At 37.1% G+C, this 13,917-nt stretch overlaps 1 protein-coding gene across 1 annotated transcript; it reads right to left on the bottom strand.

Moving 5' to 3' along the window:
• Nucleotides 1-6,671: 6,671 nt before the first annotated feature.
• On the bottom strand, nucleotides 6,672-7,631 carry LOC142446436 (olfactory receptor 8H1-like). The gene has a single exon (XM_075548185.1). The coding sequence runs from the start codon at nucleotides 7,617-7,619 to the stop codon at nucleotides 6,672-6,674; it is 948 nt and encodes a 315-aa protein (XP_075404300.1). The 5' UTR covers nucleotides 7,620-7,631.
• Between the last annotated feature and the right edge of the window lie 6,286 nt (nucleotides 7,632-13,917).

The raw sequence follows: 13,917 nt of genomic DNA on the forward strand, positions 1-13,917 counted from the left end.
TTCAGTTCACAGCGATCTTGGTTCTAACAGATGTGCTCCACAATGGACTCTTTCTTGCTGGGAGTAAAATACAAACCTCGTCCCCACCAGCCCACTCTGAGATATCAGGTTTTATTTTTTACCAAGCAGAATGGCAATCATGATTAACCCAGTTAACAGTTGCTCACAGCTGAAAAATGTATTCCAATCAGTGTTTCACCATTTCAATTATCCCTCCCTATTGGGAAAATGAAAGTCGTCTGGTGGGAGTGACCAATCCTATGTTTCAGGACTGATGAAGAAATTGGGAAGATAACCACCTGACCAACAAGCTGGAATAAATCCAAATGTGTGTCCTTTTCAAAGAAAGACAACCCAATTAACTGCAGAAATTAATAAACCGTATCATTATTGTGATACTTACATAATCTGGCAACAATGAAGGATTTGAGAGGATTAAGAGTGAAGGGGTGGAGTCTAGTCTGTCAGTCGGGTCACTTCCAATGAAGTCTCTGTGGGCATGGCCTTCCCCTGAGAATTCTGGGAAAACTCTGGTATTTTCTTCGTTGGAAGTAGGAGACAATTCTCTCTCTCTCTGCCCACTTCTTTGGAGACTCTACTGACAAGGCTGACTCCCTGCGAGACATCCCTAAGGAGAAGCCGCATGGACCTTCATTGATGCAACCAGAACTCTGAAGCCAGAGAAGCCATGTAAAAACCCCTGCCAGCACTGAGATGCTTGCAATGCTAGTGGATCCAAAGACTTTCTACCCACTGGCTTGTGATCATCTTGCACTCTTTGTCAATGCATATGTTTCATGAATCTGAAGAAGACTTTATTTACTGGAATCAGACATATGGGCTAATAACAAACTTATGGACTTGATCTGGACTGGGTTGGGCTATTTTCGCAATATCCCAACTGCTCTTATATATAAACCTCTTTCTCATACACATATGTGTCCATGAATCTGTTTCTCTAATATCCCAGACTAACAAAATTATTAATGCATGAAATTAAGGTGTTGCTGAAAATTATAAAAGCAGTTGTAACAATGCACAGAAAAAATTCAAGCCAGATTCAGAAGAGGGTACAGAATGAGGGATATAATTACTGACATCTGATGGATCTTCACCAAAAGCATAGAAAATAAGAAAGATTTTGTGTTTTACTAATCCACGAGACATTTAATTGGGTGAATTATAACAAACTATGGATAACACTGTGAAAAAATGGAAACTTCAAGGCACTTAGTTGTGCTCATAGAAAATCTGCAAATAGACTGAGATAGTTATTTTAACAAAACAAGGAGACATTGAATGGTTTGAAATCAGGAAATGTGTGTATCATAATTTTATCTTTTCACCACACTTATTCAATATATACATTGAGTTAATAATCTGAGAAGCTGAGCGATGTAAAGATGAAAATGGCATTGGGATTTAAGGAAGGTTCATTAACAAACTGAGATGCATATGACAGGATCAAAGCAAAGAGTATTTAAATCACAATGACAAAGATCAAAGAGTACCTCCCTCTGTATGGATTATAACACAATGCAAAGATAATACAAAGCCTCACAGCAGGTCACAAAAAAAGGGAAGTGAGGAGGAAAGAGTGTAGCTGTCTGTGGTAGTTACATAACCTGGTGTCAATTTGAGGATTAAGAGTGTAGGGGTAGAGTGTATCCTGTCCATCAGAATATAGTCAATGGGACCTCTGTGTGGGCATGGCCTTCTTCTGAGGATGCTGAGAACTCCTGTTTTTCCTGCTTGGATGCGAGAGACCCTTGAGCTCTAGACTCACTCCCTGTAAGACTATGCTCACTCCCTGAGAGACGTTCCTGTGGAGAAGACACATGGAGAAAGGCTGATGGAGTCAGACCTCTGGAACCAGAGAAGCCAAGTGGAGACCCCTGCCAGCACTGGGGTGCTTATGCCACTGGATCCATAAGACTTCCCAACAAGTGGTCTGTGATCTTCCTGCATGTGTTTCTTGAGTCTGAAGAGGACATTATACATTGGTTTCAGACATATGAGCTAATATTAGACTTATGGGCTTGATCCTAGATTGGGCTAGAATGATTTCTCAATATTCAATTACTCTTTTTTATGAATTGCGAAATATTTATTTCTAATTACAAATAAATAAAATTTTGTCTTGAAGCATGGTGTAGCATGGATAACAATCTTTTTTTTAAACATTTTATTAGGGGCTCATACAACTCTTATCACAATCCATACATATACATACATCAATTGTATAAAGCACATCTGTACATTCTTTGCCCTAGTCATTTTCAAAGCATTTGCTCTCCACGTAAGTCCTTTGCAACAGGTCCTCTTTTTCCCCCTCTTTCCCTGCTCCCCCATCCCTCATGAGCCCTTGATAATTTATAAATTATTATTTTGTCATATCTTGCCCTATCCGGCAGCAACCTTCACCCCCTTTTCTGTTGTCCATCCCCCAGGGAGGAGGTCATATGTAGATCCTTGTAATCGGTTCCCCCTTTCCAACTCACTCACTCTCTACTCTCCCAGTATTGCCCCTCACACCCCTGGTCCTGAAGGTATCATCCACCCTGGATTCCCTGTGCCTCCAGCTCCTATATGCACCAGTGTACAACCTCTGCTCTATCCAGACTTGCAAGGTAGAATTCGGATCATGGTAGTTGGGGGGGAGGAAGAATTTAGGAACTGGGGGAAAGCTGTATTCTTCATTGGTGCTACATCACACCCTGACTGACTCATCTCCTCCCCTAGGCCCCTCTGTGAGGGGATCTCCGGTGGCCGACAAATGGGCTTTGGGTCTCCACTCTGCACTTCCCCCTTCATTCACTATGGTAAGATTTTTTTTTAATGATGCCTTATACCTGATCTCTTTGACACCTCGTGATCACACAGGCTGGTGTGCTTGTCTACTTGGAATAATACACAGTCAAAGATTTCATTTTACTTGGATCCACAATTAAGCAACAACCAAGAAATCAAATGTGATATTGCATTAGGATGACCTGGTACAAATGCCCTCTTTAAAACTTTGAGGGAAAGGTTGCATGTTGCCAAAGCCATGATATTTTCAATGATTCCATATGCATTAAAAACATTCCAAATTGATTGCCATCTAGTCAATGCTGTCCCATAGACATCCCTCTAAATTTATCCTAGACTGTAACGTCTTTGTGCGTGTATAAGAAAGAGATTTACATAATAGAGAAATTGTATATTGAGAAAACACCCTGCCCAGTGCACATCAAGTCCATAAGTCCTATATTAGCCCATATGTCCAATACTAGTCTGTAAATTCTTCTATAGACTCACGCAGCATATGCAATGATGCGGAATACAGGAAGATCACAGGTCAGTGCGTAGAAGGTCTTGGAGATCCAGTGGCGGTAGAAGCATCTCAATGCTGGCACGGGTCTCCATGTGTCTCCTTCAGCTTTCTGGCTTTGGCTGGAATCAGCATGGGTCCATGTGTCTTGTCAGCAGGAAGACAAAGAAGAGCGTAAGAGTGTGTCACCTCCAGCGAGGAAGAAGGAGTTCCTGAATCCTCAGGAAAAGGCTACGTCCACACAGACATATAATTGGCTATGACCTGACTAACAGGCTCGACTCCATCCCTTTGCTCAAATTGACAGGAGATTATGTTTACTCACACCCCTTCCTCACATATTGCCAACCAATCACAGAGTTACAAAGACTATGACAGATGCTCCATTTTCTTTTCAATACTCTAGTATATCTTTTTCAAAGGTATGAATGTTCTGAATTTCAATGTGGTTTCATGTCCTTTTGCTGTATGGTAAAGTGAAATGAATTGTTATGATGTAACTTCTTACAGGATTAGCAAGCCCAGCTTCAGGTAGCTAAGTAAGGGGTGAGTTTCCAAAGGTCATGGCAAGATTGTGTTGTACTTTTGATTCTTGTATGAATATGCTAAGAGAATATAACAATAATTAGGACAGGGATATGGTTCTTGGGCCAGGGAGGTAGCAGAGGAGATACAGAGAAGTAATTGAACTCTGAATATCCATTGTAGGTAGAATTAATGTGATATGTTAAAGAATTGAGTGAGAAATATCTGTAATAAAAAGGAAATTTAAGGCAGCATTCTGCCTTCAAATATAGATTACAATCTTGGAAACCCTATGGGGCAATTCTACTCTGTACTATGGAGTCACTATGCATCAGAATCAACTTGTCTTCAATTTTTCCCCTTTCTCTAACTTTTAATAGGAACAAGTGGAAGAATGGCTTCCCATTACCCTAATTTAAGCTTTCAATATTGCTTTAATTCATCAGCAAGATGGAGTTCCTGGGTAGCATAAATAGCGTAGCTATACAGTAGAGTTTGAGTCTCCCCAGAACACCTCAGAAGAAAGGGTTGGAGATCTCCTCCCCACAAATGAGCCATCAAAATACTCTGTACCATATAGTCCTACACTAAGACATCTGGGATCAGTTTGAATCAGAAGCCCCTAGTTCTGTTTTGGTTTGAATCAGATCATTACTTTAAGATAAACCAGGCTTATTAATATTATTAGCTGTGCATCACTGATGACATCTTGGTGGTTCTGTAGGCTAAGAGATGGATTACGAAGTTCAAGGTCAGCAGTTTAAACCCACATGATGGTCACAGAAGATTGATGAGGTCGCCTGCTCCAATAAAAATTCATAGTCTCAGAAACCTTCAAATGCTCACTGTGACTCTGAATTGACTCCATGGTCATGGAGCTGTTTGGTGTTTTATGACTATTCACCAATTTCTTAGAAGGAAAATATGTTTGAAAAATGTTCAACTTTTATCAGGGCTCTATTCCAGTTTTATTTTTCTCTAGAAATATTGGAATTGTTGAATTCATTAATATTTTAGGCATAGATTCATGAATAAAAATTCATGCTTACAAATGTTTAAAATTTATGTTTTAAAAATCATAATATTTACTACATAAAATTTGGATAGTATGTATGTTATAGAAAAATTAGAGGGGGATATAGTCTAACTCATATTAGTTAAACCCATGTCATCCAACCCATGGCACCCTGCATAGGATTTCAAAACCAAAAGATGCAAAATCAACTGAGTCAATTCCAAGTCATAGCTACCGGATAGGGTAAGGCAGAACTGTCCCTGTAGATTTTTAAGGCTATAACTCTTTATGAAAAAAAATCATATCTCTCTCGTCAGGGGAAGCTGGTAGTTTGGAACTGCTTCTGGTGAAGTTTCTAACACTTGGCCACTACTCCACCAGGGCTTTACAAATCTTTATGAAAGCAGATAGGCCTATCTTTCTCCCATGGACAGCTGGTGGATTAGAACCAACATTTGCAGTTAATTTTCAAAGACTTACCAGAGAGTAGGTAATATTTCCTTTTTAATAATATTATTTGCATATTTCATACTTAGATACTGTATGATAAAGATAATTTTAGATAAATTTTATGTAATTATGAAGATTAGCATTGTCTTCAATGTTAGAAGTTCATGGCCACATTTATCAAAAGATCAACAAGATACATAGAAGTAAACATAAGTGAAAGAAAGTTAAATAAAATTTGCAGAAAGACCATAAATATAAAAATAAATTATAAGAAAACACATGATACTTTTACTGATTGTTATGAGCCCAAAATCTATTAAACTTTTTATTTCTAATGTCTAATTAAAACATATATTTCAGACCATACATGCTTCACATACAATATTTTATATAGTATTGGTATATGTCATTTAAAAAATGACTTAGGGAAGTAGAGGTGCTTAATGCGAATTTTAAATATTTGAATGAATTCACCAGCAGTTCCTAATACGAAGGAGTTAAATTTTTTAATCCTCAGAGGTATAAATTTATTTTAAACATTCAAAGACAAATTTTAGCATTTAAGGCCAAATACAGTATGACAAAGAAAACCTTAGCATTAAAAAACTAATTATTTTACTTAATGTAAATAATATAACATAGGAATTGAAAAAGTTTATGTTATACTTCTTACTCTTCTTCTTTTACCAGGATTAAATTTTAACTTGATAGAACAGGTCTGATTTATTGTTCACAATTGAGAAAACTGAGGGTTAAAATGTTAGTGACATTTAAGAGTCATGCCCACAAAAGGGTAGCAGATGCAGACCTAGAACGTAGCAATCCTCAGTACATTTCTTTCTACAACAATTAATATTAATGATAGTGTAATACTTCTTATAATATATAGACTGATGACTGAAAAATGTTTTAGTGGCTTAAATTGTTGCTATAATCCAAAATTAAATTATTTGTAAATGGATATACATGAAGATGGCTAGGATATAACTTAAAACTTACCGTATATTATTCGTACTTTGCACATAAATATCCGTTAAAAACATACATACTAAAACCAAAGGCTTAAATCATATTTATGGTAATAAATAGAATTTGAATATCTCCAAATCAATCAATAAATAAAACCATTGGAAATGTCCACAACTCTGTATAGTCAATAACAGTTACAAAATAATGTCCACCATTCTAATTCTGTGTGTGTCTATGAGTTTGTTTTATATATATATATATATATATATAATTATATATATATAATATATATAATTATATATATATATAATTAAACTAAAAAATAAAGATTAGTAATAGATTCAGATTGTAAATAATCTAAAGGAAATATGGAAATTAATGGGATTAAATACTTCACTTTCATTTTAAATGTCTGCTGCTCTCCCTCTTCTGCTTAATTCTAATGACAGCCCTTTTCACTTCTTTGTTCCTCAGACTATAAATGAGTGGGTTCAGCATGGGGATCACAATAGTGTAAAACACAGAAACCACTTGGTCTTTTCGCAAGGAGTAGGAGCTCCTTGGCTTTAAATAAGTAGAAATAAGAGTACCATATAACAAGGTGACGACCAGCAGGTGGGAGGCACATGTAGAGAAGGCATTTTGCTTCCCTGATGTGGAGTTGATTTTCAGGATAGTAGAGAGAATGCATGCATAGGAAACAAAGATTGTGAGAAGGGAAGCCACAAAGGAAAAGCTACCAAGAATGAAAATCAAGGTCTCAACATCATGTGTGTCTGTGCAGGACAGGGCTAAAAGAGGGCTGGTGTCACAGAAAAAGTGATGCACTACATTGGAGTCACAGAAATGCAAGCTTTTGATGAAAAGCACATTCATAAGGGACTCACTAAATGCAATCAAATAGGAGGCAATGATAAGGGAGCAGCAGACTGATGGGGACATAATGACTGGGTATTGTAGAGGTTTGCAGATAGCTACATAGCGATCATAGGCCATTGTAGTGAGAAGAACACATTCCGTGCCACCTAAGAAGACAAAAAAATACAATTGAGCAAAACAGCCTCCAAATGAAATATGTTTAGTGGAAGTAATTAGGTTTTCTAAGGTTTTAGGGGTAATGACTGAGGAGTAGCTGAGATCAATGAATGACAGGTGACTGAGGAAGAAATACATGGGCGTGTGCAGCTGGAGGTCCAGGCGGATGATGAGGATCATCCCTGTGTTCCCCAGCACAGTGACCAGGTAGATGAGGAGAAATAGATTAAAGAGGACCAGCCGGACCTCGTTAGAGTCTGTCAGTCCCATGAGGATGAAGTCAGACACGATAGTGTTGTTCCTTCTACCCATAGTGTGTACTTTTTCTAATCTGGAGGATATAAAAGTTTATACATTACTTTAGTGACTTTAAACTGCTTTTTGTTTGTGTTTATGATCTGGTATTTTAAAAATTGGTGTTGTTAAAAATCCTGTAATTTTAAAAACAATACTTACCATGAGCCTAAGCTGGTGAAAACAATTTTTATCCAGTATTACCTTTCTAGAGTTTTATAAAGCTCAATGTCTTCTTCCAAATAAAGTACATTAAATATTTAAGGTGATTGCAATATCTGTGGTGTAATACCATGCACCTTTCTGATGAATTAGTTTCAAATCTATGTGCAGACATTGCCCCCTAATATAAAATAAAATAACTTTAAAGTTTTCTTGTTTCTTGCGAAGTCTGAATTACATAAGGAAATGATATGTCGGAAACATATCTGGAAGCTTTGAGCAACATAAACAGAACAGACAATCCTTTGTTTCTCACCTAATAATACTAGGGCATCTCTTATACTGGGATAGTTGATCATGCAATATCGGCCAGCCTGGAGAACTTGTTTCCAAAGGGATTGCCGGGCACATTTCCAGGGAGCAGAGTTCAAGGATTAATGAATTCATGTGAGGTCTGTAAGAGTTGTCGACTGCCTTGGGAGCAAAATAATGAGGAGACGACAATTTTGTCCTTCTTTACGGTCCTCTACACTTTTCTAGGCAGCTGGAGAGACTCTTGCTAAAGAACTTTTTAATTACCTTGCAACATAAAAGTTAGGAAGTGGCTAGGAGGAGGGGTAGAGTAGGATATTTTTACACAGAGTTACTCATTCTGTTTTAAAGTATACGATTAAAAAAGGAATAAAGTAGTTTTAAAAAAATTAGAACCCTACAATTTTTTAAGAATATAAAATTAATTCAAACCATTTATTTTAACGTTTTCATTGACACATGATTCATAACTCATGCAATTCAACTGTTTATATATGTTTTAAAGATTTTGGCATTCATCACTAAAATCTATTTTAGAACATTTCTTCATTCTTATATTCATTATTATGAGCTAACCATATCCCCCAACCTCCCCTGGAATATCTCTAAGAAATTATTAATCAAATTACTGTCTCTACTGCTCCAACCACTCTTTGTTTTTCCAGGACTTTTTTTCCAGTTAATTTTCTTTTTGTAAAATGCCTAGTTTTATGTATACTTGTGTATGGCACCAATACTATACTATATACTCAGTGTCACATCCTCATTTTATTACTAAGGACTGAGACATGCCTTGTTTATTGTGACATTACCCTTATATAAAATATATGTGTACCCTTATATAAAATATATGTGTGGTCATTACATGATTTTATATGAACTCTCAAAGTTGTTTACATGTCTGAGAGTGGGATCAAACTGTTAAATAAGTCACACAGCATGATGCTGCCCCCTTGAAGGTATGGCTCTCTATCAGGTTGGCCCTGGGTCCCTCCCCATTCCTCACCCCTTCCTGCTTTCTGGCCACCCTGAGAGTTCCTAGAGCCCTGCCATATTTTCACAGACCTTGGTTCCACATGACTATACCCACTGACTTGTGATTTTCATGTATTCTTCACCATTGCACATGACTATGGACTTAGGGTCTGATGTCAGACCTAATCAACTTGATGGCAGTGAGCAAATGAACATTGCCCTGTCGCTGTCCTCCCACCGAGTCTATTCACCAACAGATGTGTGGACACTGAGGAATAACAAGGAATGCCTGGTCTGGGTGTCTTCATTCAGGTTTCACCTCTCTTTCACTTTCATCGAGGAGATGTTGACTCACATAATCTTATAGTAGAGGGTAGAACTTCCCCAGTTGGTTTTCATGACTGTAACTCTTTAGGGGAATAGCAAGTCATAGCTTCCTCCCACAACACTGACAGTTTCACCTAATTCATCTACACAGAAATGTATGCAAATAGTTTCACAATTGTACTGTTTAATTGGAAATTTATAAGCGCATACTGAAAAACAAAACAGAATTGCATTGGACAGAGTGGAGCTTTCATGGTATATATTTTCCCACTAGACAAACAACCAGAAATTCACTCTGAGTTAGTAAACCCTGTGGTATCACCAGGGAAGGCTCTCTTTGGTCACAATGAATTTTTTCCTAAGAGCAGATTCCCTGACCCTTGTGTTTTGTTGTTGTTGCTGTTGTTGTTGCTGTTGTTGTTTTTTTTTGGATGGCCAATTTAAGAGAACATTGTGTGGCTGTGAAATTTTGTTTCCTGATCAGAAAAAATGTTGCAGAAACTTTTGGTTGTTGAACACATCTTAAAAGGCAAGCACTAAGGGCAAACGCTGTTTTGATTAATTTTCTTACTTCAAAGAGGTGAAAGTTGATTGATGACAATCCTAGTTCTGAAGGTCTGTCAACTTCCCAAATGCACGAAAATATCAACTGTGTAGTGCATTTTTTAATTCATTTCACCAGGTCAGAAGGTTAATCAAGCTTTCTATTTAGAGGTTCTGAATAGATTGCATAACTATGTACAAAAAAAGGCCTGATTTGTGACAAACAAGGGAGTGGTTTTGCCACAAGGACAATACACGTGCTCAGTAGCCATTTCAGTGTGCCAGTTTTGGAAAAAAGCACAATCCCTCTCTTGCCTGACCGGACTCACCTGACCGGACTCCATGAGCCTACTCTTTGTTTCTGTGAATGAAAAGACATGAAAGGGCAGTGATTTGATGATACAGAAGAGGTGACAAAAAGAGCAAGGGAGGTTTTATCAGTCATCAAACAAAGGAGTTTGGAAAATGTTTACAGAAATGGAATCACAGATTTGAGAAATGTATTCAGTATACTAGAATGCACGTTGAAGTTGACAAGGTTTTTCTCTATGTTGGTTACATAATTTCATGTCAAATTGATAAATAGAATGTAGGGGTAGAGTCTAGCAGGATTCTGGAACTTCCTCTCTTCCTCCCTGTGGGTGGGAGGCACTATCTCTCTCTCCTTGACATTGCTGTTGACAGGCCACAGAGAGCTATGCTGATGGCAGCCAATGCCTTGGAGCTGGAGGAGCCACGTGGAGATCCTTGCCAAAAACTGAGGTGCTTCCACTGCCTCTGTATCAACAAGACTTTCCACCCACTGATCTTCCTGCATTCAGAATCATTGCATGTGCTGCATGAGTCTAACCAGGAATTCCTGGGCTAATGTTGGAATTCTGGCCCAATATCAGATATATTCACTTGACATGAACTGGGCTGGATGTTTTATTGATACCTAATTTCTTTTGTAATATAAAATCCTCTCTTATATTTATATGTATTCCAATGAAATTGTTTCTTTAGTTGGCCCAGTCTAACATATTTTGTAAAAGAATTTAAATACACAGCTTTGTAAATATAATTTTGATACACCCTCGTGCGTGTGTGTGTGTGTGTGTGTGTGCGTATCTGTGTGTGTGTAAACAGAAATAATGGAATTTGACACCAAGGTTAGAAAATATTTTATAATGATTTATTCTAAATGAGTACTTACAGAAATGATAATTTCTCAGCATGTGATCCAGGTGAAAGATTTTCTTAATTATCAAGGGAAAAAATAAGAAAAAGCTGAACTATTTTTATAAGGATTATTTGTCAAAGATAAGGAAGCAAAAAAAGAATCCAAAAACACACATGATTTTGGAATCAGAATAAAATATTTTTCTTAATCATGTTATTGGTATTTAGATCATAATTATTTGTCTACATTTATTTTATATTAATATATTGTTAGATTCATGAATTGTATTTTAAATTTAATTAAAGATTATATAGATAGAAATAAAATATCTTTATTTCCTCTCAAATGTGTAGGTCTATTATTATTGTTGCACCTATTTTTATGTGTGTAGGACTCTGGATCTCTCAACTGAAGAATAGACTCCAGACCACAAACAGCAAGAGGGAAGTAAAGTTTGTTTCAGAAGAAAAGCACCTATCACAGGGGAGGGGGGTCACAAGTGAGTTGCCTCTAGAGATCTCTCTAGAGGTGTTTACAGGATGTGGGGTACGTGACCTGTTTGTGTCTCTAGGTTATCAATTGCCCAATCCCTGGACTGGTCACATTCATGAAGTTCAATAATAAACTTACTCCTTCTCTGTCCATGCTGGATCTTGCAAGAATATGGGCAAAGGGGAAATAGGCAATAGGTCAGCAAAGAGAGTTATGGGTTTGCTGACTTTGGAGTTTTGTAATTAGCCAGGGGACTGGTGTCTGTGGTCTAAGATTTAAAAGTCTCTCGCCTGTAAAAATCACCTCAGCAGACACCCCAACACTCCCCTCTTTCCCCCTCCCTGCCCATGAGCTTTGTATCCCCTAGCTCTGCTTTGTATCTCCTGTCTCTCATTACTAGTATTACTAATTGCTTTTTTGTCTTGCTAGAATAATTGACTTGGAAATATAGCAAATACTTCAAGTAGAGGACGAAAGTGTGCCTGAAACAACACATTGTAGTTTCAAACACATGTGAGGTCTAAACAATACGTAAGGAAAGCTACATTAGTGCAGGTGATTTTGAATCAGGGTGTTGGTGAAGACTATTGACTATATCACAGACTGGTGGAAACAAACACATTTAGCTTGGAAAAATTATAGCTGGAATATTCATTAATAGTTAAGGTAGCAAAACTTTATCTCATATAATGTGTCCATGTTTTTATGAAAGACCAGTTCCTAGGGAAGGAAATCAATTTGGTAGCACAGCAAAGTAAAGGAGGATCCGTACAGAGATGGACTAGCATAGTGGCAATGACAATGGTCTTAAACTTTGTAAGGACTGTGAGTGTGGCAATAAAGCCTAGCTCGTCAGAGTCTGATCATAAGTAAGAATAAATTTGATGGCATGCAACAAAAACAACAATTTCAGGGAAAACTAATGTGAGAATAATGTGCAAGCTTGATCCCTAACTCCAAATGAAGCGGACACTACTTTAGGAGTAATATGGATTCTTTTGGAGAAAAACTTATTCTTGGAGTGCATAGTCCTCTAATAAAATAAAGTTTTATTTGGATCTAGTAGTCACCTGTCAACTTTGAATGGGATAGCAACTTTCGTGTTATTTAAAATATGTACTCTATGTGATTGTGAGTTTAAAATTTTAACAATGGTTACTAACACAGGTTGAGGGCTCCAGTCTTTATACAGAACATTATCAATAAATATGCTTAGGAGCATATTTTTTAAACCTACTTATGCGGTTAGACTTCTGTGGCAGAAATGTGTGTGTGTGTGTGTGTGTGTGTGTGTGGACATGAGGAGAACCCCCCCAAAAATGGAATATTTATCAAAGTTTTGAATTTAAATTTGTTTACAAAACAACCTTATTATCTTCAAAATTATCTCCATTATACTTAGTACATTTCTCAAATCTGCATCTCCATTCTTAGAAACATTTTTCTTTTTTTTTTTTTTGGCTTTTATTTTTTTTGTTTTTTATTTTATTTTATTTTTTTATTTTAACAATTTATTGGGGCTCATACAATTCTTCTCACAGTTCATATATATACATACATCAATTGTATAAAGCACATCTGTACAGCTATATATGAAAAACCAACAGCCAAAGTGGTAGGCAATGGAGAAAAGACTAACACAATCCCACTGAAAAAGGGAACCAGACAAGGATGCCCTTTGTCTCCACTCCTATTTAATATCGTGCTGGAGGTTTTAGCTAACAGCATAAGGCAAAGAAGTGACATCAAAGGTATTCGTCTGGGGAAGGAAGAGGTGAAACTATCGTTATTTGCAGATGATATGATTTTATATATGGAAAATCCCAAAAGTTCCACAAGGGGAGTACTGGAAGCAATAGAGGAGTTTGGCAGAGTGGCAGGACACAAGATCAACAAACAGAAGTCCATCGGACTGTTATACACATCAGATAAGAACACAGAAGAGGAGATCAAAAAGGTGGTACCCTTCACAATAGCCAAACACAAACTGAAATATCTAGGGATACACTTGACTGAAAAAACAAAAGATCTATATAGGGAAAACTATAGAACACTATTACAAGAAGCCAAGAGCGACCTCAACAAATGGAAGAATATTCCATGCTCTTGGATTGGGAGACTTAATATAGTTAAGATGTCAGTTCTGCCAAAGGCACTATATAAGTTTAATGCTATCCCGATACAATTACCATCATCTTTCTTCAAAGAAACATTTTTCAAACTCATGTTTGCATTGCTGACAGCACCTCCCTTGTTGGTTTTTCTCAACTCTTCTATATGGTCAAATCGCTGTCCTTGCATGTCCCTCTTCATTTGTAGGAACAAAAAGAAGTTGAGTGAGGT

This window comes from Tenrec ecaudatus, chromosome 4 (genome assembly GCF_050624435.1).
Source record: "Tenrec ecaudatus isolate mTenEca1 chromosome 4, mTenEca1.hap1, whole genome shotgun sequence".
NCBI lineage: Eukaryota > Metazoa > Chordata > Mammalia > Afrosoricida > Tenrecidae > Tenrec > Tenrec ecaudatus.

Coding starts and splice junctions, on each gene's coding strand:
- LOC142446436 (XM_075548185.1), bottom strand. CDS start 7,619: ATGGGTAGAAGGAACAACACTATCGTGTCTGACTTCATCCTCATGGGA.